This window comes from Conger conger, chromosome 10 (genome assembly GCF_963514075.1).
Source record: "Conger conger chromosome 10, fConCon1.1, whole genome shotgun sequence".
In the NCBI taxonomy this organism is placed as follows: Eukaryota; Metazoa; Chordata; class Actinopteri; order Anguilliformes; family Congridae; genus Conger; species Conger conger.
The window spans coordinates 24,858,593-24,885,068 of record NC_083769.1 but is presented as its reverse complement, the minus strand read 5'-3'; the positions used below and the strand labels follow the sequence as shown (position 1 = coordinate 24,885,068).

At 40.6% G+C, this 26,476-nt stretch overlaps 1 protein-coding gene across 2 annotated transcripts; it reads right to left on the bottom strand.

Annotated features, from left to right (window-relative positions):
• Positions 1–9,581: 9,581 nt before the first annotated feature.
• Positions 9,582–25,211, bottom strand: LOC133139194 (major histocompatibility complex class I-related gene protein-like). Of its 2 annotated transcripts, XM_061258583.1 has the most exons (7): positions 25,096–25,211; positions 16,266–16,526; positions 15,328–15,594; positions 11,114–11,404; positions 10,482–10,592; positions 10,335–10,399; positions 9,582–10,239 (listed from the first exon to the last, which is right to left on the bottom strand). In XM_061258583.1, exons 1-6 carry the CDS (start codon positions 25,148–25,150, stop codon positions 10,389–10,391), a joined length of 996 nt encoding a protein of 331 aa, XP_061114567.1. In that variant the 5' UTR covers positions 25,151–25,211; the 3' UTR covers positions 9,582–10,239; positions 10,335–10,388. The 2 variants fall into 2 exon arrangements, with proteins under 2 accessions (XP_061114567.1, XP_061114566.1); XM_061258582.1 differs by having other exon boundaries at positions 10,335–10,592.
• Positions 25,212–26,476: the final 1,265 nt, after the last annotated feature.

Sequence of the window (26,476 nt, the reverse complement as noted above, 5' to 3'; positions counted from 1 at the left end):
GGTAGTTGTATGGCAGCAGATTATAGGGGTATCACAAGCACGCATTGCATCTCAAATACATACATTATTACATTTTTGGCATTTGGCAGATGCTCTTATCCAGAGCAACGTACAGTTGATTAGACTAAGCAGAAGACAATCCTCCCCTGGAGCAATGCAGGGTTAAGGGCCTTGCTCAAGGGCCCAACGGCTGTGCGGATCTTATTGTGGCTACACCAGGATTCGAACCACCGACCGACCGGTCATTTACTTTAACCACTATGCTACAGGGCACCCCACATAAAACTGCATTCTCTGCCCTTGTGTTCTTTGAAGTGCCGTCTCCCAAAAGGAGCTACTTCACAAGAACAGGAGTCCTGACATCACGTTCTTGGTACTGAGAAACACCCTCTGTCTCTGTCTCTCATGTCCTTCTAATCAATTACATTATTCAATATTAAAATATACATAATTGTAAATTGCAGAATAATTAACTTGACAGGTGTAAATAGAATAAGAGGTGCTGCAGCCTATATGTTGATGCACACATAATAGCCTGCACTTGTTGGGAGCAAATGGAGGCTTGAAGCTTTGTCTTCTGACTCTGAAATGAAGAAGACAAACTATCTGTGACATATCTTCTAAAGAGGCAGAAGAGCATACTCTACTGTATTCATTGTAATATCCAGGCACTTACCTTTAGCAAACAATAACCTTTAGCCATGATGCAGAGTTAAAAGACAAAATGATGAAGATAAAAATGTTTCACCCTTTCCCCATTAAGACATTCCCATGAATATTGCCTCTCACCTACGCTTCTCCTCTTATAGATGACAAATGAAGTGGTGGTAAAGACTAGACACAACATCAGGTTGATGTGTTGGGGGTAGAAGCCCGTGGCCAGACAGCTCACCTTCATTTCTCCAGTCTCAGTGCATGGCTTGTGGATCAGCCTGACTCTGGGGCGCTCTGGAGGGGCAAACAGCAGTGCATTAGCCAGAGAAAGGGCAGTTATACAGCAATGCAGGGAAGCACAGGTTCCTCACATGGGATAAAAATGTACACCATTTTGTTAGAAAAGGACTGTCACATAAATGTAACTACTGCACAGCGTAGCACCCACATGTGTCAACATTCCAGGCTGGTGGCGGTGGTGTAATGGTGTTTTCTTGGCAAACTTTGGGTCTGTTAATCCAGGAACCAGGGTACTCTCCATGCAGATGATGGGGACTACAACATCAACCATGACAACAAAATAATTTAAAACGTATTAAATGTCAAGTTAAATGTGAATGTATTGGGACAGTGACACAATTTTGGTTGTTTTGGCACTGTATTCTGCCATATTGGATTGGAAAATAAACAATGAAGATTAATGAGATTAAAGCACTGTCAGCTCTGAAGGTATTTAAATCCATATCAGGTGTGTGTAGGAATTACAGACCTTTTATAGCTGCATATTCCCCATATTTTCAGGCAGTGGTTTTCAACAGTGTGCTGTGTGGCAAGGTCAAGTGTGCCTTGGATTTTTGAAGGACCAAATACATTTTTATATAGCCATGCTAAAAAATAATTTCATACGCTCTGGTATTGTTTCTTAACAATGAACAACGTTAGGTCATAAGCACTTATTTATAACTTCTACCTTAGATTCTTATTTAGTCAATTTGGCTGCGGAAAGAAATGGGGGAGGGGGGATTATTACTTTGTTGTACATCAACCAGGCAATACCATTGCAGCCAAGACATATTGTAGCAATGTTGACACTCAGCGTAGTTTTAGATTGATTTCAGTTTTGTACAATGGACAGGTTGCACATACGTTAACACCGGCGCTCATTCCATCCTGTGCAATTTCTTGCTACAATCCATTTCTGTAAATCTTTTTTTCAGAAATGGTGTGTTTGTGTGTGCGCAGAGTTTGTGTTAACACAGTATATAATAGGTAGTTTGAAACATTGAGAGAATCTTTTTTTGCCTCGTCCATCCTTGGACAACTGTTTAGAGGAACCTATGGTTGTTGACATGTGGCAGAACAGCCACTGCAGTAGGATACTTCACAAGTCATGGAATTTCAGTACTGGAATTATACTCACCTGACTCATTGAAGCCCTAATGAGTAAATCACCTGGGTCTGGGCCTTAGTAATTATATATTTTTTAAGTAACTAATAATAATCCAAAAGGGTTCCCATACTTTTGCACAGGGCCTTTTTCCTTTTTTTAAAATCATGTATAAACAGTACAAAATGAAAATAAAAAGCAATCTTGCTTTAGAATTTCAGAAAGGTCTCATGTCCCAAATTTCTGCACCCCACTGCTATTATGGCCACAGGAAATGTTACAGTCCAGCAATTCCAAACTGTACAGGATATCAGGGTATAAAGAACATGTGCTTTAGTTAGGTGTTTGTAGAAGGTTGCTTTACCTTTTCTTAACACAATGTTCTTCTCTTTCTCCAGATAGTACTTCAGGACCACATAAGCTGTGGCCATAGAGGGTTGACGGTGCGATTACGTATGTCGTAACGAGCCACTTCTGTTCCATCATAAGCTTCCCACACCATGACCGGACTGGGCTTGTCATTGTCCAGCACACATCCACCCAGCCTCTGATGAACATGAACTCCTTCAAAACAAAGAAAAAAAAGAGGCAAATAAGCCAAGAGTCTCAAACATCAACCTACTTACTTGACATGCTTTCATGAAAATGCAATGAGAATATTTGTAGTCTAGTGCACTCCTCAATTGCATTCGTGACCTAAAGAATATAAATGGTTGAATGTGCAACATCTATTGAAAATGTCCAAAGCCAAAACTTTGAATATTCGTTCATAAAGAAACATTCTTAATGCCCTCCGTCTTACTCCTAGCTGTAACTAACTTCTGTGAATGTACCTGTTAAGACTGGTTTATATTTCGTTGGGCAACCATCGCTGCAACCAGTTTATAATTTATAAATGAAATATATTTTTAATTAAACAATGACCATTGCAATGTTGGGCAACATTAGAACGTTCATGAACATTCTGCGATTTCAGTTGAGTGAAGGAGTATAAACCAGCCTTTTGTAGTTTCTGTATTTGTTCTGTATGTTTTCATGTTTATTCTTGTTTATTATTCATTTTTCATAGTTACCTGGTTTATGTTTTCCATTACAGTTCTCTATTGTCCTCCCCTGTTATGTCTGCATCTTAATGTTTACCAGTCTAGTCACTCCCCTGTCTGCGTGTCCCACTATTCGGGTGGTTTACGCTAGTTTTTCGGGTTTTCAACATTTCTTCTAAAACTCGCGATTCTTACTTCCTGCTTTTTCTTGGTAGTTAAATGTTGTAAAGCACGATTCTTACTAACTACTACTAATCTAGGTTTTGTACAGTACTAATCCGATTAATACACTTACTGTCTGTCTACCTAACTAAGAATCACTTTTATTGGGTAGTTTAGAAATATTCACGTAACTAACTCACTAACGCAATCTCTTAGTATTTCTGCACTGTTCTGTAACTCCGCCTCCCTATGCTATCCCTGATTACTCGTTTAGTTTCAGCGAAGTGTTCGCACCTGTCTCTAACTATCACTACGTCTTCAAACTTTGCAAATGTCTACTCCCTAATCCGGAGCCATATGTTTTACATGTTTTGTTTCGTGCATCCAGTCCGCGTTTTCGTCTCCCTCCCGTTATTATTTTATTACCCTATTATGTTTCCCCACCTGTTGTCTATTTGTTTAGCCCACCTTTTTCTTTGCCCCGCCTAGATTGTCACCTTCCCTCTTGTATTTACACCCCATTCTCAGTATGCTTCTTTGTCAGAACGTTGATCATAGTAAGTGCCGATTTTGTGTAAGCCTTATTATTGAAATTCTTGATAGACACCCCTTTGCCTTGACTTCCGTACCTGCCTTGCCCTCTTGTTTTGTTTGCACTTCTGATTTTCTGGTTTTTCGACGTTTTCGCTTTGTGTTTTTGACTACGAGTTTGTTTTTTCCCTTCGGTACCTTCGCCCTGTGATTTTCTGGATTTTGACCTCTTGCTTGTTTTTCGACCATTCTTTTGTTTTTGGCTGTGTACTGGATCTCTTGGCTTTTGACTACTGAACGTTAAAACTACGATTTTGGATTATCCTGTGGTCTGCGTCTGGGTTCTCTGCACCGTACATAACACCTTTACCCTAAATTTAGTGGATTTATTCAGCTCTGCTATCATCCTTTTTACTGCAGATGCTGTAACTGGCTTTATGTGTCAACCTGCATATGGGCTTCATCTATCATTTTTGAGCTGTGGTTTTTTTAATCCCAGGTTTTTTTTATCGTTTACCACAATTAATTCAGATTAGAGGGTCATCCAGTCTCTGAACAGTCCTCTGACTGAGCAAATATGAAAGGTACAAGTATGACCAGCCACCATGCTGTAGAGCAACCACTGCCCGTCTTTAATGAAGTATCATGTGGGCCAAATCCACATTCAAACAACCAACCTGTACATGTCAAAGATCTGGTTGTTGCACTCAGCTCACCTCCAGTGTGATTGGAGAAGAGGTTTACACGATGGGCTGGATTTCTCATGGAATTATAATGTTTCCATCACAATGTTTGCGCCTTCAAGGATAAAATCTTCCAACAACATTTGTTGAGCTTGGTTGGCTTCGAGAGAGCCATTTCTTTATGTTGCGGTCATAGTAGAGCACATGAAGATCATCCAACATAACCACTCCACTGAATTCTGGGAATTGGGTCTGTCCGTATATAAATGTTACAAATGCCCAGAGTGTGACCCTGTGGAGAAACATCAACAATCATTAGTAGAGCTGTGAAGGCAGAAGAATATTTGTTTCCTGAACAGAAATATGCATTGCATTAAATTCATAAGACTTTCCTATACAACTATACTGCACATGCCGCACTAAATCCTAACGTCTGTTACCAAACTTCTCAAGGACAACTGTCTGTGTGTGCGTGTCTATGTCAGTGAACCTTACATTTAGATCTAAATATTTTAAGTAATCCTACATTTTATTTTCACTGAACTAATAATATAAAGGACTACATAAAAATAAACTCCAAAAGAAAATACATGTTAAGATTAATCTCTTGCTTCAAGGCTTGAGACTTCATTCATAAACTTTTAAGTCCAAGCCAGGGTCCAGGCTGGGTTTAATGGGTAACCAGTTGGGGTGTATTGACTTCACAGTTTGGTTCAGTAGAAATACATATGACATATAAAACTGCTTTGTATTTATTATGTAAATGTACAGTGGCAAACTGGCCATAATTCTGACCTCTCTTTACATTGCATTTACATTTCTTGCTTTAATAGAAGATTTGATGAATGGCGTAGGTACTAGGAGAGAGCGCATCTTCAAACACTGAGCCAATTTCTTTGTTGAGGCGCACGAGTCGGTTATGACCATAGATCCACACAAGGTTCCTGTCCAATTTTAGAACATGTTCCTAAGCTTCTTGGGGACTGGCACGGGGCATTGGAAATATATCACTGTTGCCCTCCTGGGTAATTGACAAATAATAGGAAATATTTTGGATACTCATGGTGGTACCTATGTTTAGGTAAGGTGGACTGCATTGACATAAGAAAGAGAGAAACCCTCCTGTTCATGTTCAATTTGAATGTGTTCTTTTCAACAAAATAACATTTGTTTTAGAACTTTTTTTCTTCTAACAAAACAAAGATCTCTACAGATAAAATTTGACCCATAACACCACAGATAACATTAACATTTAAAAAAATTTAAACAGAAACAATTTATTCCAGGAAACTGATGCTATGTTGACTCTTATATTGTTAGGTAAATGGTTTGGGAACCATAAAAAATAAAAAAAAGTGTTTGTATGGCTATGAATGGATAATTAGTTAGTTACAGAATGAGATAAAAAAATGTATTATTAATAATAATACTAATAATAATAATAATAATAATAATAATAATAATAATATGAGGTAAAAACAATATTGTGTGTTTTGTGACAAGTTAAAACATGGGTCAAATTTGACCCACGAACACAAAAAGTGTGTTCACAAAAAGTCGCTTTCTGACACATTAGGATAACAGAGATGAACTCATGTTCGGATTGGTTAGACTTTATGTCAAGCATCATGTTGAGAACAAGCACAAGAAAGAACAAGATTATTAAAGCATACTTCCCGGGTGGGCTTAAGGGCATACCAAGCAGGATATTTTCACCTTGCTAATATTATAAAACAAAGGAGGGATCTGCATAGAAGAAGGTCCTTAACCTTGTCAAGCAGAAAAAGACAGAAAAAGACTCCATGCGCTAACATTGCCAGAGGTGGATACACCAAGTAATAAACCTGGGTTCCAATAATTATGGAACCTTGATTTGGGTTAAATCTATTTTTTTATTAAATTAATGTTTGATTTAGATTTGTTCCATTGAAACATGAATAAAGTACAGTAGTTGTCTCATGTTCAACAGTTTACGTTTATCGCAGTAATTGTATTGTTTATTTTTTTATTAAGTATTTTTTTCAGCATTGCCAGTGCATTTATTTTCTTATTCATTTAGTGCGAGAACAACAAAGTTCCCTCTTAATTATTTCCATAAAACATATTAGTTTAAGCATGAATTCTTATTCTAATTTAGAAGTAAATCGAAAGTAAGGGCGGCCACTTCCCCCATCTCACCCTACCAGATGGACCACTAAAGACCAGGGGTGCGTTTCCCGATAACGGTGTCTCTTAGCGCTTTACGTTGCTTAAGGGATAGCTTCTAGGCTCCATGCAGCGACTGATTTGACTGCGTTATGAGAGGAAGTAGTGTTATTTATGAATAAAACAATGCAGGAATACTTAAAAATGTGCATTGATCACGACTGGTGGGAACGTATTAATATAATCAAAAACGTACAAACTAAATTATCCAACCGTATATCTAATTTTCGCCAAATTATATATACGGTAAGTGATACGGTTAGTGCCTACGCCATCTAGCAATACGCACTTTGGCATGTCCTGTTGTATTTACATTATTTTAATATCTTTGTCGTAGTGCCTTAAATTAGGGGGACCAAACGTTCTCTTTTACCCCGACATGACCTCTTTTTGGGTCCGAAAAAATCTGCCCGGGGGGTTATACAAATTCCTTAAAATGTCGGGGTTTTTGCTTTGCTTGTTCCACAGACCATTCCCCTTTTGAGTGAAGTGCGTGGTTCCCTTTCAACTAAGTTAGTGCTTTACTTTCAATTTTCATGAATAAATGGCTATAGGTGACGTGAGCATTTGCATGAAGTACATGAATAACAAAAAGTTGTACCTGTGTTAACAGCTGTAGCCTGTAACAGAAAAAGAACCGCAGTGATTCCTTTCATAGCTTCGAACTTTTCAGAAAGCCAACACAAGTCAAAACTCCTCGGCTAACTGTTTTTTGCACTTCTGCGTTGAACAACTGTTCAGGGAAACCCCCGACGACGGCGAAGACGATTGGCTACTACAGTGGTCCTGTAATAAGTTGAAAAAACAACGTAACCACACGCCTTTCAGTCACATACTCCATGATGTAGCTCATCTAAAAGGCAGTACAACATTTCTAAAATAAAAAATTAAATTAAAATTAAAATCCCTTCACCATCTGAAACATTTGACATATATTAACATATAGACATACAGTACAACATTTTTGAAAATACAATGCTTTTGTGCTAGCAAGATTAATGGCAGCCTCTTACCCACAGACAGAAAATACACCATTTAAATTGCATCATGGCTTAGCCAAGTCTGACATTGAAACATTTACTGTATCATGGGTTTACTAGCACTACTGGTTACATTGAAATCTACTCTCATTGATCACTGTATTGATCACTGTATTGCCTGTACACCTACTTATTATCTAATCAGCCAATTGTGTGGCAGCAGTGCAATGTGTAGAATCATGCAGATACGGGTCAGGAGCTTCAGTTCATGTTCACATCAACAATCAGGATGGGGAACAAAATGTGATCAAAATGACTTTGACCGTGAAATGATTGTTGGTGCCAGACAGGGTGGTTTGAGTATCACAGAAATGGCTGATTGCCTAGATTTTGTAAAGAATGGTGTGAACAAAAAACATCCAGTGAGCAGCAGTTCTGCAGACAGAAACGCCTTGTTAAATAGGGGTCCGAGGAGAATGACCAGACTGGGTGAAGGTGACAGTAACACAAATAACCACACATTACAACAGTGGTATGCAGAAGAGCATCTCTGAACACACAACACGTCAAACCTGTGGATAGGCTACAGCAGCAGCAGCAGCAGAAGTCTAATGAATACCTAATAAAGTGCTCACAGTGTGTTTGTGGGAATATATTTCTTGTCCATCATTCATTTTGGAGTCCACAGTACAAAATATGCATTTCTGGATTTTACCTTCCTCTCCCTGCATGGAGTGATGGCTCTGCAGCAGTACTGAAACAAACAGCTATTTCCCCCAGGAGGGGAACATCATGAGAGTGAGGGGGTGTGTGTGGGTGTGTATGTATGTGTGTGACAGAAAGGAGCTTACTCAAGAGGACCATCTAGTTTATTCACCTGCGCAATCTGAAAGTCCCCTTGCATGGTAACAGGCTATCACTCAATCTAAAGAGAGACACCAATCAAAGAAAGAATAATGTTTATTTAGACTTTAGAATGGTGGTCATGCTTCAATCATGGAGGGCTGTAAATGTCTCCTCGCACTTGTGATTACTTCTAGTCATAGATTGGCCATGCCTTGATTCCAAAAACTAAACCTGCTAGAAAGGAAACGGCAAAAAAAAACAACATTGCTTCCCTCCAGGTTTTGGGTTTGACACCCTGTTTTATAGATTTATAGATTAAAGCATAATGCCTGGGTAAACTGAAGATTGACAAACAATAACTTTTGGGCTGCAGGGAATTGCATATCTACATCCAGGATTGAAACTGACAACCATCGTCCAAACTGAAGGGGACTTACCACTACATCACACACTGAACACCTTCTCATTTGACAGTTTAGCAACTCACCACAGTGAAAAGCCTCAATTGGACTCGGACTGGAATAGACCTGTTTGTCAAAAGGGGTCCGCCAACAGACTAAACATTAGCATTAACATTCCAGAATGCACTACAGTGTCCTTACACACTCTGAAATAACCCGCCAAGATGCACATACATATAAGTGTCTCTACAGTACAACAAGGACATCATAGATTCAGAATCAACACAGATGAAATGGAAAGGAAATGTGAACTGATGTCCCGTAAAAAGTGGATCTATACAAATCCATCCATCCATCCATTATCTTAACCTGCTTATCCTGAACAGGGTCGCAGGGGGGCTGGAGCCTATCCCAGCATAAATTGAGCGAAAGGCAGGAATACACCCTGGACAGGTTGTAGGGCACACACACCATTCACTCACACACTCATACCTATGGGCAATTTAGACTCTCCAATCAGCCTCACCTGCATGTCTTTGGACTGTGGGAGGAAACCGGAGTACCCGGAGGAAACCCATGCAGACACGAGGAGAACATGCAAACTCCACACAGAGAGGGTCCATGCAAATAAATAAAGGAAAATACTTTGGTTGCCTTTAAAAAAAAAAAATCATTTATTAGTTGTACAATAAAGAAAAATAATACTAATTAAAAAAGACTGGAAGCTCAAGATTATTTACAATCGGTTTCTGTGTGCCTGTATTGAGATCCTATCGAAATTCTATCTCTCAGTCAGATCCTGTTCAGCGTTCACCCCCAAGACAGGTGAGGGATGAGTATCATTGACCTGTGAAGCTTTTCAAACACTCGCCAGATCTCTTTTTCCCAAACTTGGCCAAAGAAAAAAATATAACATTACTTACTAACATCCATATACATAAAATTCTAAATATATTTATAAAAGCAGAATCATCAAAATAAAGATTACTTAATACTCAATAAAGATTGCATCTCTAATACATACAATTGCATTCTCTGCCCTTGTGTTCTTGGAATTGCGGTCTCCTGAAATGAGCTACTTCACAAGGACCCGAGTCCTGACGTCAAGTTCTTGGTACTGAGAAACACTCTCCGTCTGTGTCTCTCATGTCCTTCTAATCAATGACATTATTCAATATTACAATATACATAACTGTAAATTGTATATGCAGAATAACTTGACAGGTGTAAATAGAATAAGAGGTGCTGCAGACTATATGTTGTTACGCAGATAATAGTACACTTGTGCACTTGATGGCAGTGGTGTGAACAAACAGGAACATGAAGCTGTGTCTTCTGACTCTGAAACTGAGAGGACAAACTATCAGTGATACATCTTCTAAAGGGACAGAAGACCATAATGTAGACACTGCTAAAGGTAAATGCAATATTTATGCACTTACCTTTAGCAAGCAGTCATGATGCAGGGTCAACTCTCAGAAAGGAGGTCGAGGAAACTACAAAGTGACTGCAAAAAGACAAATGATCAAGATAAAAAAATCTTTCACCCTTTCCCCATTCAATACATCCCCATGAATATTGCCTCTCACCTCTGCGTCTCCTCTTATAGATGACAAATACAGGGATGGAAAAGATAAGAACCAAAACCAGCACTACAACCAGAGAACTGATGACTGCAACATCTGAGCCTTCTTCTGGTACTGAAAAACAGTGCACAATAGTGAGATCATCAGTAAATGAATTATTACATTACATTACATTATTGGCATTTGGCAGACGCTCTTTTCCAGAGCGACGTACAACAAAGTGCCTACCCATCACCAGGGAGAAGTGCGCTGAAAGACCCTAGAGGGAAGTACAATTTCAACTGCTACCTGTACAACAAAGGTAAGGACGAGGGCCAATATTTTTATTTATTTATTTATTCATTTTTTGGAACAAAGAAACAAACAAACAGAGCAAAAGTGACCAAAGTTAATTATCCAAACACTGCTTACCTAGGCAACTAAAAATACCGATACACAAAGCAAGTCACAGAGACAACAATTAAGGTTCACAGGGAGTTTCTACTTCAAACTACCACTGGGTTATGCTTATGGAAAGTAGCAGTCTTAACAAATGCATAATTGTGCAAAATGCAGTGTTCCACCCTGTCCCAATGATTCCACAATAACGTGTTATAATTAATAATTATAATAAGGCTTATAATGATCTGAAATACCCCAGTTTATGTCCAGCTTGTTGTCCAGAGTAAGATGTGTGAAAGAGCAGGTGTAATGATGTCTCTCTCTCAGTTCCTCTGAACGGATACGCAGGGTCCTCCTTGTCTGGTAGGTCCCGTCTCCATTGGGTAACACTTCCCCCAGAATCATCTCCTCATCTGGGATGGGATGCCCGTCTCTCAGCAAGGTCAGGTTGATGTGTCGGGGGTAGAAGCCCGTGGCCAGACAGCTCACCTTCATTTCTCCAGTCTCAGTGCATGGCTTGTGGATCAGCCTGACTCTGGGGCGCTCTGAAGGGGGAAACAGCAGTGCATTAGCCAGAGAAAGGGCAGTAATACAGCAATGCAGGGAAGCACAGGTTCCTCCCACGGGATAAAAATGTACACCATTTTGTAAGAAGAGGACTGTGACATAAATGTAACAACTGCCCAGTGTAGCACCCACAGCACTGCAGCATACACTCACTGAGAACTTTAGTAGGAACACCTATATGCCTACTTATTCATGAGCAGCAGTTCTGTGAACAGAAACCCCTTGTTTATGAGAGAGGATGAGAATGGTCAAAATGGTTCGAGCTGACAGAAAGGCTACAGTAACTCAGCTAACAACTCTGTACAATTGTGCTGAGCAGAAAAGCATCTCAGAATGCACAACACATCGAATCTTGAGGCCGTCGGATTCCACTTCTGTCGGATTCCACTTCTGTCAGCAAAGAACAAATAACTAAGGCTGCAGTTTTGGCTCACCAAAACTGGACAGTTGAAGACTGGAAAACATAGCCTGGTATGATGAATCTTGATTTCTGCTGAGGCATACAGATGGTAGGGTCAGAATCTGGCACCAACAACATGAATCCATGGATCCAACCCGCCTTGTGTCAACAGTCCAGGCTGGTGGTGGTGGTGTAATGGTGTGGAGAATGTTTTCTTAGCAAACGTGGCCTGTTAATACCTATCAATCATCAGTTGAATGCCACATACTATTTGAGTATTGTTGCTGACCATGTGCATCCCTTCATGGCCACAATGTACTCATCTTATCATGGCTACTTCCAGCATTATAATGCCCCATGTCACAATGCAAGTCATCTTCAGGCATGTTTGGACTGCACTGACTGGGATGTTTTCAGGACTGCTACCAACAATCTGGATGAGTATACAGAGGTGGTGACTTCCTACATCAGCTTCTGTGAGGACAGCTGTGTACCATCACGCACCAGGGTGGGTTACAACAACGACAAACCTTGGTTCACAGCAAAACTCAGACAGTTAAGGTCAGAGAAGGAAGAGGCATTTAGGAGTGGGGACAGAGTCATGTTTAAAGTGGCCAAGTACAAGTTTAGCAAGGAGGTGCGAGACATTCCAGTCCCCAAAAAGCCAAGGATCGCAGGACTGAATTATTACAGACCCATCGCCCTGACCTCTGTGGTGATGAAGTCTTTTGAGCGCCTTATGCTGTCCCACCTCAAATCCATCACAGACCCCTTCCTGGACCCCCTGCGGTTTGCCTACAGAGCCAACAGGTCTGTAGATGATGCAGTAAACATGGCTGTCCACTTCATCCTACAGCACCTGGACTCCGCAGGAACCTACGCCAGGATCCTGTTTGTTGATTTCAGCTCTGCCTTCAACACAATAATGCCAACTATGCTACAGGACAAGCTCTCCCAGCTGAGCGTGCCTGATTCCACCTGCAGGTGGATCACAGACTGCCTGTCTGACAGGAGGCAGCACGTGAAGCTGGGAAAACATGGCTCAGACTCCTGGACCATCAGCACCAGTTCCCCCCAAGGCTGCGTTCTTTCCCCTCTGCTCTTCTCCCTGTACACCAACAGCTGCACTTCCAGTCACCAGTCTGTCAAGCTCCTGAAGTTTTCGGACGACACCACCCTTATTGGACTCATCTCTGGTGGGGATGAGTCCGCCTACAGGTTGGAGATTGACCATCTGGTGACCTGGTGCAGTCAGAACAACTTGGAGCTCAACGCTGTGAAGACAGTGGAGATGGTTGTAGACTTCAGAAAGAACCCAGCCCCACCCGCCCCCATCACCTTGAGAGACTCCCCTGTCAACATTGTGGAGTCATGCCGCTTTCTGGGAACCATCATCTCCCAGGACCTCAAGTGGCAGTTGAATATCAACTCCCTCACCAAAAAAGCCCAGCAGAGGATGTTCTTCCTGCGGCAGTTGAAGAAGTTCAACCTGCCAAAGACAATGATGGTGCACTTCTGCACCGCCATAATTGAGTCCATCCTCACCTCCTCCATCACCATCTGGTATGCTGCTGCCACTGCCAAGGACAAGGGCAGACTGCAGCGTATCATCCGATCTGCAGAGAAGGTGATTGGCTGCAATCTGCAATCTCTTCAGGACCTGTACGCCTCCTGAACCCTGAGGCGTACCGGAAGGATTGTGGCCGACTCCTCTCACCCCAGACACAGACTGTTAGAAACACTTCCCTCTGGCAGGAGGCTGCGGTCCATCAGGACCAAAACCTCTCGCCATAGAAACAGTTTCTACCCATCTGCAGCTGGCCTCATCAACAAGGCCCGGGGGCCCCCACTGTCACAGAACCGTTACAACCGTTACAGACACGTTACATCAACGCACTGTCTCCCTGTGATTAATGTCAACTAGGCCCGGGACCCCCCATTGTCACAGACTCTTATCCCGCCCCCATAGACTTTATATTTTATATTTTGCACTTTAATAATACATCTCACACCCTGCTTCAGCATCATGTTGTATTGTAAATATTTTTTATTTTTTTTAATTTATGTTCTACATTACATTCCACCTCATTTTTATATCTACGTTTCTATTTTTTGTATTGTTATGTTGTCTGCATGCACCCACATACCACAGCAAATTCCTTGTACGTAAAAACTACATGGCGAATAAAGTGAATTCTGATTCTGATTCTGATCTCAGACTGGTTTCATGAACATGACAATGAGTTCAATGTTCGTCAGTAAAGGCAGTCAGAAAATATTTAAACAAAACAAAGGGCAGGCCTGGGCAGATTGGATCCAGGATACAATGATGATGGGGACTACAACATAAACCATGATAACAAAATGATTTAAAATGTATTAAATGTCAAGTTAAATGTGAATGGATTGGGACAGTGACACAGTTTTGGCACTGTATTCTAGCATATTGGATTGGAAAAGAAACAATGAAGATTAATGAGATTAAAGCACTGTCAACTCTGAAGGTATTTAAATCCATATCAGGACCTTTTATAGCTGCATATTCCCCATATTTTCGGGCAGTTGTTTTTAAACAGTGTGCTGTGTGGCAAGGTCAAATGTGCCTTGGATTTTTGAAGGACCAAATACATTTTGATATTGACATGCTAAAAAATAATTTTATGCGCACGAGTATTGTTTCTTAACAATAAGCACTTATTTATAACTTCTTCTTCGGATTCTTATTTAGCCAGTTTGGCTGCGGAAAGAAATGGAGGAGGGGTGATTATTCCTTTGTTGTACATCCACCAGGCAATAACATTGCAGCCAAGACATATTGTAGAAATGTTAACACTCAGCGTAGTTTTACCTTGATTTCAGTTTTGTACAATGGACAGGTTGCACATATGTTAACACCATGTTGTGCAATTTCTTGCTACAATCCATTTCTGTAAATCTTTTTTCATAAATGGTGTGTTTGTGTGTGTGCAGAGTTTGTGTTAACACAGTATATAATTGGCAGTTGAGAATCTTTTTTTTGCCTTCTCCTTCTTGGTGGAAATGAATCATCTTCATTCTGACATCCTTGGACAACTGTTTAGAGGAACCTATGGTTGTTGACATGAGACAGAACAGCCACTGCAGTTGGATACTTCAGAAGTCATGGAATTTCAGTGCTGGAATTATACTCACCTGACTCATTGAAGCCCTAATGAGTAAATCACCTGGGTCTGGGCCATAGTAATCATCTTTTTAAAAAGTAACAAATAATAATCCAAAAGGGTTCCCAAACTTTTTCACAGGGTCTTTTTCCTTTTTTTAAATCATGTATAAACAGTAAAAAATGAAAATAAAAAGCAATCTTGCTTTAGAATTTCAGAAAGGTCTCATGTCCCAAATTTCTGCACCCCACTGCTATTATGGCCACAGGAAATCTAACAGTCCAGCAATTCCAAACTGTACAGGATATCAGGGTATAAAGAATATGTGCTTTAGTTAAGTCTTTGTAGAAGGTTACTTTACCTTTTCTTAACACAATGTTCTTCTCTTTCTCCAGAAAGTACTTCAGTATTCGGATACAAGCAGGCTGATAAATATGTCTAAATTGCATTAGCCAGAGTTCTTTTTCCCCTGTGTTCCACTTAAGCAGTGGCCATTGAGGGCTGACTGTGCGATTATGCATGTTGTAGCGTGTCACTTCGGTTCCATCATAAGCTTCCCACATCGTGATCGGGCTGGCTTTGTCATTGTCCAGCACACATCCACCCAGAATCTGATGAACATGAACTCCTTCAAAATAAAGAAAAAAAAAGAAGCAAATAAGCCAAGAGTCTCAAACATCAACCTACTTACTTTCTTGATACGATTTCATGAAAATGCAATGAGAATATCCGTAGTCTAGTGCCCTCCTCAATTAAATGTGTGACCTAAAGAATACAGTAAAATATCAGACTTTGTTGTATGTGTAACATCTATTGAAAATGTCCAATGCCAAAACTTTGAATATTCATTCATAAAGAAACATTCTTAATTCCCTCTGTCTTACTACTAGCTGTGATTGTAACTAACTTCTGTGAATGTACCTGTTAAGGCTGGTTTATATTTTGTTGGGCGACCGTTGCTGTTTAAATATATTTTTAATTAAACAATGACCATTGCAATGTTGGACAACATTAGAACATTCATAAACATTCTGCAATGGAGTATAAACCAGCCTTTACCCTACATTTAGTGGATTTATTCAGCGCTGCTATTTTCTTTTTTATTGCGGATTAAATGTGTCAACCTGCATATGGGCTTCATCTATCATTTTTGAGCTGTAGTTTTTGTTAAACAAGTTTTTTTAATTCCAGATTTTTTTAAAAATTGTTTCCCACAATTAATTCAGATGAGAGGGCCATCTAGGCTCTGAACAATCAGCAAACAGGAAATGTTCCAGTATGACCTGTTGTTGCACTCACCTGTGTGATTGGAGAGGAGGTTTGCACGGTGTGCTGGACTGCTCATGGAATTATACATGTCTTCTATCACAATGTTTACACCTAAAAGGATAATATCTTCAACTACATTTGCTGAGCTTGTTTGGCTTCGAGAGCTCAGTTTCTTCATGCCGTGGTCATAGTAGAGCACCTGAAGATCATCCAGCATAAACGCTACACTGAATTCTGGGAATTGGGTCTGTCCATGTATTAATGTTGCAAATGCCCAGATAGAGTGTGACCCTGTGGGGAAACATATCAAAAATCATTAGTAGAGTTGTGAAGGAAGGAGAATATTTGTTTTATCAACAGTAATATGTATTGCATTACATTCTTAGGACTTTCCTATTCAACTGGAAACATGCTGCCCATACAGCACTAAATCCTTACGTCTGCAATCAAACTTTTCAAGGACAACTGTCTGTGTGTGTGGGTTGGTGTCAGTGAACAAAGTAATCTTACATTTTATTTTCACGAAACAGATAATATAAAGGACTATAAAACAAATAAACTACAAAAGTAAATACATGTTAAGAATGAAAGTGAAAGATTAATCTCTTACGTCAAGGCTGGAGACTTAATTCATAAACTTTTAAAAACAGTACTGGATCAAATATGTGAAAATTTCAGACTAGGTTTAACAAGTAACCAGTTGGGGTGTATTGACTTCACAGTTTGTTACAGCAGAAATAATATGACATATAAAACTGCTTTGCATTGATTATGGAAATGTAAACAGTGGAAAACTGGTCATAATTTCCTACTGGATTTCCACAATTTTGAATTCAAGTCCCGCGTGTTTTTAGAGACTGGGTCTTATTTCTTAAACATGAGCAAAATTAATTTGTCCGTAAATCATTCGAAAAAGATTTTCAGTCAGTTTTTTACACAGAGATCCTACTTTTTGATATTGATTAACATAAGCATATTATTTTTAGCAGTGTCATCAGTGGAATTAAGTGACTTGCAAAAGCCAAATGGGGGGAAAAGAAAAAGAAAAAATAATAATTCTGTCAATGCAGTGTCAGGGGATGCACCTACTGTCACTGAAATTAAGAAATAAATAGTTGCAGTTCAATACATGGCACTATTTCAAATCCAAAAGATATAAATCAAACTGTTTTCAGAAAAGATTTATGAAAAACACCATGCCAGGTAGACATGCCATGGATACTGGGAATTTTAGAGCATGAATTTGGAATTATGTGATGGCAAACACCAACATATACACTATTCAATTCAATGGCTGTGACAATAGAAACCCAAGCGCAGACCCAGGGGTAGTCAGGAACGTTCTTTATTACAGTCCAATGATCAAGCCAGGTATTCCAAAACACAATGCCAAATCGAGTAGCAAAAGAGAAAACAAGGCAGATATGCAGAGGTACAAGGGATCAGGCAAGCGGGAGGTCAAAAAAACGAAGCGAAGACCAAAACCAAGAAACACAAACGCGTCAAAACAAAAGGGCAAAGGCAAACAGTACCAATCAATCAGACGATCCGCAAAGACGATCAACGTTCTGACAAGGGTGCTATCAAAGACTGGGGTTTAAATACATGAAGGGAAGTGGCATACTAGGCGGGGCACGGGAGCGAGGAGGGCTAAACAATGAAACAACAGGTGAGGAACATGATGGGCAATAATACAATAACAAGGGGGAAACGAAAACGCGAACTGGGTACACATAGACCAACACGTAAAACATACGGCTCCGGATTAGGGAGTAGACATTTGCAGAGAGTAGAAGACGTAGTGATAGCGAGAGACAGGAGCGAACACTTGGCTGAAACTAAGCAAGTAATCAGGGATAGGCTAGGAAGGTGGAGCTACAGAACAGCATGAACAATAGGAGATATCGTAAGTAAGTTAGTTACGTGATTGAATCTAAACTACCCAAAATAAGTTACTATTAGTTTATTAGTTAGACAGGCAGTAAGTGTGTTAATTATAGTTAGTCCTGTACAATAATTATATTAGTTGTCATTAGTAAGAATAGTGGTAGTTAATACAACATTACCTACCGAAAGAAGCCGGAAATAAGGAATGCAAGAACGGAAGAAAGTTTGAAACCCGTAAACTACCGAAACCACCCGAATAGTGAAGCACGCAGACAGGGGAGTGACTCGGGCTCGAAAACACAGACATGACAGGGGATGACGAATGCGATGAATAGTACTGTATGAATTAAAACGGAAAACTAGACAAGATGTGAAAAATAATAAACTACAAGAATAACAATAATAAACAATGATAAACTAACAGACATACTCAGGAACATAACAAGTGCACTATTTAAAAATCTATAAGCTATTTTCAGGAAACTCCATGATAGGTATCCTCCAAAATGGGAACTGAAAAAAAATCTATAAAACATTTAAATCAAACTATTTTCAGGAAAAACCACTAGATTATTGATGACCATCAGCCCATGTATACACGGCACCGACACAGTACATTTTTACTGTATGCATTTGGAGTAATGGGATTGCAAAATCTTGGCAATTGTTTTCAATTGGCTACATGGCATTATTCAAAAGTCTATAAAAAATGCTGCATGCACAATGATACAATGAACAATTCTAATTCCAGTGTTCATGTGCCACAGCACTAATTCTTTTAATCGCATGATCTACCTGCGGTTTCAATCTAAGAAACTTTACATTCACTGCAATGTTAAGCAGGTTGTAGGCCAAGTTGTAACCTGGTTCCCTCGGTCTGTAGCCTAATGTACATGCAATGCCAGGAAACATGAGTGCATGTTACGAATCAAACTTTATACCTTTGAAGCTTCTTTGTGTAAACCGTTACTAACGTTAAGCGCAGTTAGCTATTAATCATTTCTACACAAAAGCATATATATTCCCATGAAAAGTAGGGCAATTTTAAATTCACTAAAACCATTTCACCATTAACTGAGTGCTGGTTTACCTTACCCAACAAACATAGCCTACTGCTGTCAAGTGAAAAGTTTGCTTTCAACTAAATTAGTGCTTCAGGTTAGATGTAAACGATTGTGAATCAATTACTATATAGGTTATGCCATCTGAGAAAATACACCAAGTACATGGATAGCTAAAGCTTTCACAACTGCAGCCAGTAAAAGAAGAAAAAGTGCTGTTATTCTCTCCATAATGTCTCAAAAAGCAAACGCCCCAAACTCAGTCCCGGGTTCCTTTGACTTTTAGGACTTTTAGCCGATTAAACTCAGGTGTCCTCACCTGCCCCTATTTGGTTCCTTGAGACTGAAACTGATGAGCGAAAGGCACAAAGGTCACGACTGACTGACTGGCATATTAAGGAAGGAGGAGACTTATTATTAGGTTAGTTAACCCTGGATTTTTGTTAACCCTTTGACGCACGGCTTGGGTCAAAACTTATGTTGTCAAAAATAACTTCTTGTTTTCTATATCTTTGTATAGCTTGTGCATCAAAGGGTTAAAAAACGTTCAACAAAAGTAGTCACGTTCAACTAAATACACCAATATGTTTCTACAGTCAGTGGCGATTCTAGAACTATACCAGGGGATGGCCACGGGTACTTTAGGGGGTCCATAATCCATAAACATGTGTGCAATTGTCAAAAAATAACCCACCAAACATGATATCCTGTAAGGCATATCATATTTATTCATCTTACTTGCAAACAAACATTTTAAAATTGTGCCTGAAAAATAACGGTAGTATTGCTGACAATCTCCTTAGTGTATTACACAAATTTGCAGGCCTGGGCTCAGTTTGCCTGCTTTGGCCCTTACAAGGAGGACTAGATGGAGCTGGAACTATTCTGGCCCTCAAGGATCTCAGGTGCATGGGGAGCCCCCTCCTGTGTGATGCACAGCTGCCATTTTGGGCCAGAACACTCGCCAGCTGAAGCAGAGAGGCAAAGATCAATGTTTTTGAAAATTGATTCAAGGGATGATTAGGTGGCAGATTGAAAGAGCCAGGTTTGGAATTTAGCCAGGACACGTGGGAATGGGATCTTGTTATGGGTGTCACTCGGGCGACATTGGCTCAGGAGGTAAGAGTAGCTGTCTGGCAGTATAACCGACTACAGGGCTGTAATGTAAATGTAACTACTGCACAGCCAAGTGCCCATGCACTGCATCATACAAAGCCACTAAAATCCAGAAAACATCCAGAGCTGTCAAGTGCGTGGTTTCCTTTCAACAAAGTTAGTGCTTTACTTTCGATTTCAATTTTCATGAATAAATGGCTATAGGTGACATGTGAGCATTTGCATCAAGCACATGAATAACTAAAAGTTTTACCTATCTTAACAGCTGTCGCCTGTTACAGAAAAAGAAGCACAGTAATTCCTCTCATAGCGTCAAACTTCTCAGAAAGCCAACACAAGTCAAAACTCAACTGTGTTTTGCACTCTGCGTTGAACAACTATGTACGGAAATCCCCCAAAATTTCAGCCGCAAGACGTAACTCATCTCAAAGGCAGCACATTTTTTTAAATCCCTCCAACACCTGAAACATTTGACATACATTAACATATAGACATACAGCACAACATTTTAGAAAATACAATGCTTTTGTCCTCGCAAGAGGAATGGCAGCCTCTTACCCACAGACAGAAAATACACCATGTAAATTCCATCAATGGTCCATCAACAGATCCTCTCGCTCCAAACCAGACCTGCACCAGCGCAGGCAAGTCTGTAAAATCTGCCATGTCTGTCCACTGATACAAATGTCTGGCTCAACAGAGTAAAGCACTAGAATACAATACACAGCTTCTACAGCAGTTTGCCTGCAGTGCTGTCCAATTTAATAAAGTTGGAACAGGTCACCACCTATAGAACCAATTAGGACTTAAATTGTTGATCAGACCTTGCCACCCTGCATGGTAACAGGCTATCACACAATCTAAAGAGAGACATCAAAGAAAGAAGAATGTTTATTTAGACTTTAGTAAGGTGGTGTCAGGCTTCAGTCCTTGAGGGCTGTAAGTATCTCCTGTTTTCGGTGTGTTGCAGCACTTGTGATTACTTCTAGCCATAGATTGGCCATACCTTGATTCCAAAACCTAAACCTGCTAATAGAAAGGAAACACTACTTCCCTCCGGGATTTGGGTTTCACACCCTGTTTTAGAGATCTGGAGATTAAAGCGTAATGCCTGGGGAAACTGAAGACTGAGAAACAATAACTTTTGGGCTGCAGGCAAATGCATATCTCCATCTAGGATTCAAACTGACAACCATCGAGTCCAAACTGAAGGGAACTTACCACTACATCACACACTGAGCACCTTCTCATTTGACAGTTTAGCAACTCACCACAGTGCAAAGCCTCAATTGGACTAGGACTGGAATAGACCTGTTTGTCAGAGGGGGTCCGCCGTAGAGTACAGCCGTAGGGATACAGTACAGCAGATGGCAGGTTTGAACAGACTAAACATTAGCCTTAAAGTTCTAGAATGCACTACAGTGTCCTTACACACTCTGAAATAAGTGTCTCTACAGTACAACAAGGACATCGTAGATTCAGCATCAACACAGATTAAAATGGAAAGTAAATGTGAACTGATAAAGTGGATCCATGCAAATAAATAAAGGAAAGTACTTTGGTTGCCATTTTAAAAAAATCATGAATTACTTGTACAATAATTCATTAATTCATTCATTCATTATCCTAACCCGCTTATCCTGAACAGGGTCGCAGGGGGGCTGGAGCCTATCCCAGCATACATTGGGCGAAAGGCAGGAATACACCCTGGACAGGTCGCCAGTCCATCACAGGGCACACGCACCATTCACTCACACACTCATACCTATGGGCAATTTAGACTCTCCAATCAGCCTAACCTGCATGTCTTTGGACTGTGGGAGGAAACCAGAGTACCCGGAGGAAACCCACGCAGACACGGGGAGAACATGCAAACTCCGCCCAGAGAGGCCCTGGCGGACGGGGATTCGAACCCAGGACCTCCTTGCTGTGAGGCGGCAGTGCTACCCATTGCACAATCCAAGTTCCAAGACGAAAACCACTGCTGAGCAAAAAGAACATTAAGGCTCATCTCAATTTTGCCAGAAAACATCTTGATGTTCCCCAAGACTTTTGGGAAAATACTCTGTGGTCTGACGAGACAAAAGTTGAACTTTTTGGAAGGTGTGTGTCCCATTACATCTGGCGTAAAAGTAACACCGCATTTCAGAAAGGAACATCATACCAACAGTAAAATATGGTGGTGGTAGTGTGATGGTCTGGGGCTGTTTTGCTGCTCCAGGACCTGGAAGACTTGCTGTGATAAATGGAACCATGAATTCTGCTGTCTACCAAAAAATCCTGAAGGAGAATGTCTGGCCATCTGTTCGTGACCTCAAGCTGAAACGAACTTGGGTTCTGCAGCAGGACAATGATCCAAAACACACCAGCAAGTCCACCTCTGAATGGCTGAAGAAAAACAAAATGAAGACTTTGGAGTGGCCTAGTCAAAGTCCTGACCTGAATCCTATTGAGATGCTGTGGCATGACCTTAAAAAGACGGTTCATGCTCGAAAACCCTCCAATGTGGCTGAATTACAACAATTCTGCAAAGATGAGTGGGCCAAAATTCCTCCACAGCACTGTAAGAGACTCATTGCAAGTTATCGCAAACGCTTGATTGCAGTTGTTGCTGCTAAGGGTGGCCCAACCAGTTATTAGGTTTAGGGGGTAATCACTTTTTCACACAGGGCCATGTAGGTTTGGATTTTTTTTCTCCCTTAATAATAAAAACCTTAATTTAAAAACTGCATTTTGTGTTTACTTGTGTTGTCTTTGATAATATTAAAATTTGTTTGATGATCTGAAACATTTAAGTGTGACAAACATGCAAAAAAATAAGAAATCAGGAAGGGGGCAAACACTTTTTCACACCACTTGTGATGGCCCGACCAGGGATCGGTACACCACTGGGGTGGAACGGCCCGTGCGCCGGTGCCAAGAGCTGGGGAAACTGATTCACTCTGAATATTTTCCCTTGTCCTACCTAAGAGAACGGCACCTTGGAGAGAGAACGGGAGGAGAATCAGCACCATGGCCAGCAACCCCCGGGGCGAGACGGGTGCGGCCGCATTCCGCACGTGAATGAACATTTTAATTAAACAGGCACAGCTGAACCGAGTTCGGGAAGGAGAAGCGGCGTCTACAGAAGGAGCCTAAAAACGCAACCCGGGGCTCTGGACGGAGGAGGAGAGATCCGGAGCCAGAGCCAGAGCCAGAGCCAGAGCCAGAGCCAGAGCCAGAGCCAGAGCCAGAGCCAGAGCCAGAGCCAGAGCCAGAGCCAGAGCCAGAGCCAGAGCCAGAGCCAGAGCCAGAGCGCACGCATAGGTTGGCTAAACCTGGACGGAGCTAACGAACTGCGAGAGAGCCCATGCACAAGGAGAAAACCCCCACGGACGAACCCTCAAAAGTCGCGGATTCACGTGAGCAGACCATTCTAACAACATGCTCGCTAACCTCTCTCTCTCTAAGCCTAGACGGCATCAAGGACGGGCGACTAGGCGAGGAAGGACGGCTTCAGCGGCCTGGGCACCGCCGGGACAGAACGAACCAAGGGCGGATTCAAGACGGACGAACGTGGCTACATGAATGCCGGTTTCTTTAGAGTTTTTTCAACATAATTTTTTGGACACTTATTTTTTCCCGTTTTTTCCTTGCGGGTCACTACACACTGTATATATATATAATATATATATATATTATTTATTTTTTTATTTTTTCAAGCAGAATCAATTATCAAACAATGGAACATTATCAAAATACAGATTGCTAGGGATTACTTTACAATCCAATATCATTCAGCTCATTATAGCCATTATCAATATTACAGATTAGGCCCAATGTACTACCCATCACATGTAATGTAATGTAATGTCAAGCATTACCGAAAAAGACTCCATGAGCTAACCTTGCCAGAGGTGGATGCACCAGGTAATAAACCTGGGCTCCAATAATTATGAACCCTATTGAACCTTTTTTTTGTTAAATTAATGTCTGATTTAGGTTGGTTCCATTGAAACAAATAAAGTACAGTATTTGTCTCATGTTCAGCATTTTAAGGTTATCTCACTAATCACATTGTTTATTTTTTGAAGTATATATTGAGCATTGCCAGTGGATTTATTTATTTATTTATTAAATTAGTGCGATAACAACAAAGTTCCCTCTTAATTATTTCCCATAAAACATATAGGTTTCAGCATGAATTCTAATTCTAATTTAGAATTAAATCGAAATTGAGGGGGGCCTCTTCCCCCATTTTACCCGACCAGATTGACCAACAAAGGCCAGGTTCTTCTTTATTAGTTTAACTGTAGCCCTCGAGACATGATGTACTTCAGTTTAAAAAAATGTTTTATTTTGAATTGCGCTACAGCACAACCATGGGATCAATTATTTACAAGCATTTTGAAGAAGCTTGACAACAACTTTAATATCAAGCAGGTTGTAAGTTAAAACCAGGCCTGTTGGTACATGCATTGCTGGAGAAGGAGAGGCAGCACAAATATGCCGATTACATCATGTTACAAATCAAGCTTCATACCTTTGACTACCTACATACCTTCTATTCATTGTTTTTTTTATACAAAAGCTGGTATCTGCATGAAAGCGAGTGGCGTAATTGTTCAATTCGCTTAAAATGCTAATTCCAATAGGAATGCATGATACTTAACCTCACGAACATCCATAGCTGTCAAGTGCGTGGTTTCCTTTCAACTAAGTTCGTGCTTTACTTTCGATTTCAATTTTCATGAATAAATGGCTATAGGTGACATGTGAGCATTTGCATCAAGCACATAAATAACTAGAAGTTTTACCTGTGTTAACAGCTGTAGCCTGTAACAGAAAAAGAAACGCAGTAATTCCTTTCATAGCTTCGAACTTCTCCAGAAAGCCAACACAAGTCAAAACTGTTTTGCCGCGTTGAACAACTGTATTCGGAAATCCCCCAAACTTTCAGCCGCATGACGTAACTCATCTAAAAGGCAGGACATTTTTTTAAATCCCTCCAACACCTGAAACATTTGATATATATTAAAATATATACATACAGCACAACATTTTTGAAAATACAATGCTTTTGTCCTCGCAAGAGGAATGGCAGCCTCTTACCCACAGACAGAAAATACACCATGTGAATTCCATCATGGCTTACCCAAGACTGACATTGGAACATTTACTGTATCATGGGTCTACTCGCACTACCAGTTACATTGAAATCAATTCTCATTGATCACTATATTATCTGTACACCTACTTATTCATGCAATTATCTAATCAGCCAATTGTGTGGTAGCAGAGCAATGCATAGAATCATGCAGATATGGGTCAGGAGCTTCAGTTCAAGTTCACATCAACAATCAGAATGAAAGAAAGGAACAATGAAAGGAACAAGTTTCGTCTACATAGCCAAAACGTTGGTGAGTCCATTTTGCATTACATTGCTGCCCTACGTGAGCTCGCATCGACATGTGAGTTTGGAACTGTTGCAGATGACATGATACGAGACCAGTTAGTTGAGAAGACAAACAGTTCTAGGATACGCGAATGCTTGCTTTTAGAAAGTGAACTAACATTACAAAAAGCTACAACGCTGGCGAGCCACATTGAGACTGTGCTGGCTGATGCGCAAGCGATGGCAAAGAAAGGTGATGCAGTGGTTGGGGCCGTGCAGGGCACTACTTTTCGTGGCGGAGGAAGACGCAAGCCCTCACACTTTCAGCGCAAAGAGTCACGTTCAGCGCCCGAGCCGACCGAGTCTTCAAATCCCTCCGCGGGTAAGAAGTGCTGCCGCTGTGGTTCATCCAGTCATCTTGCAAACAGTCCTACATGCCCTGCAAAGTCTGTTACATGCAACAAATGCAACAAAAATTGACATTTTTCCAAAGTTTGCAGAAGCATGCCTGCTTCCATGGTGAAGCAAGTTTCTGATGTGACAGTTTTAAGCATAGTCGATGGAAAAGATATGCAGACAAATAAACTGTGGTGTAGTGTGTCACTTCAAGCTGCAGCTGGCACTACTGTAAAGGCAAAATTACTTATCGATACAGGATCTGCTGTTTCAATTATACATCAGTGCTTCTCCAAGAAAAATTTCAAAGACATTACGTTAACAAACCCTACTGTGCGCCTTATGACATACACAAAAACACCGATACCTGTACTGGGCTGTCTTAATGTGAATGTGACTTGCAATTC

Excerpts from the sequence above, each read along its gene's own strand:
- LOC133139194 (XM_061258582.1), bottom strand. The coding sequence starts at position 25,150 with ATGAAAGGAATTACTGCGTTTCTTTTTCTGTTACAGGCTACAGCTGTT. Across the intron at positions 15,595-16,265 it reads CCTCCTCTCCAATCACACAG|GAGTTCATGTTCATCAGATT; the intron begins GTGAGTGCAACA and ends TTTATTTTGAAG. Across the intron at positions 11,405-15,327 it reads GAACATTGTGTTAAGAAAAG|AGCGCCCCAGAGTCAGGCTG; the intron begins GTAAAGTAACCT and ends TTCCCCCTTCAG.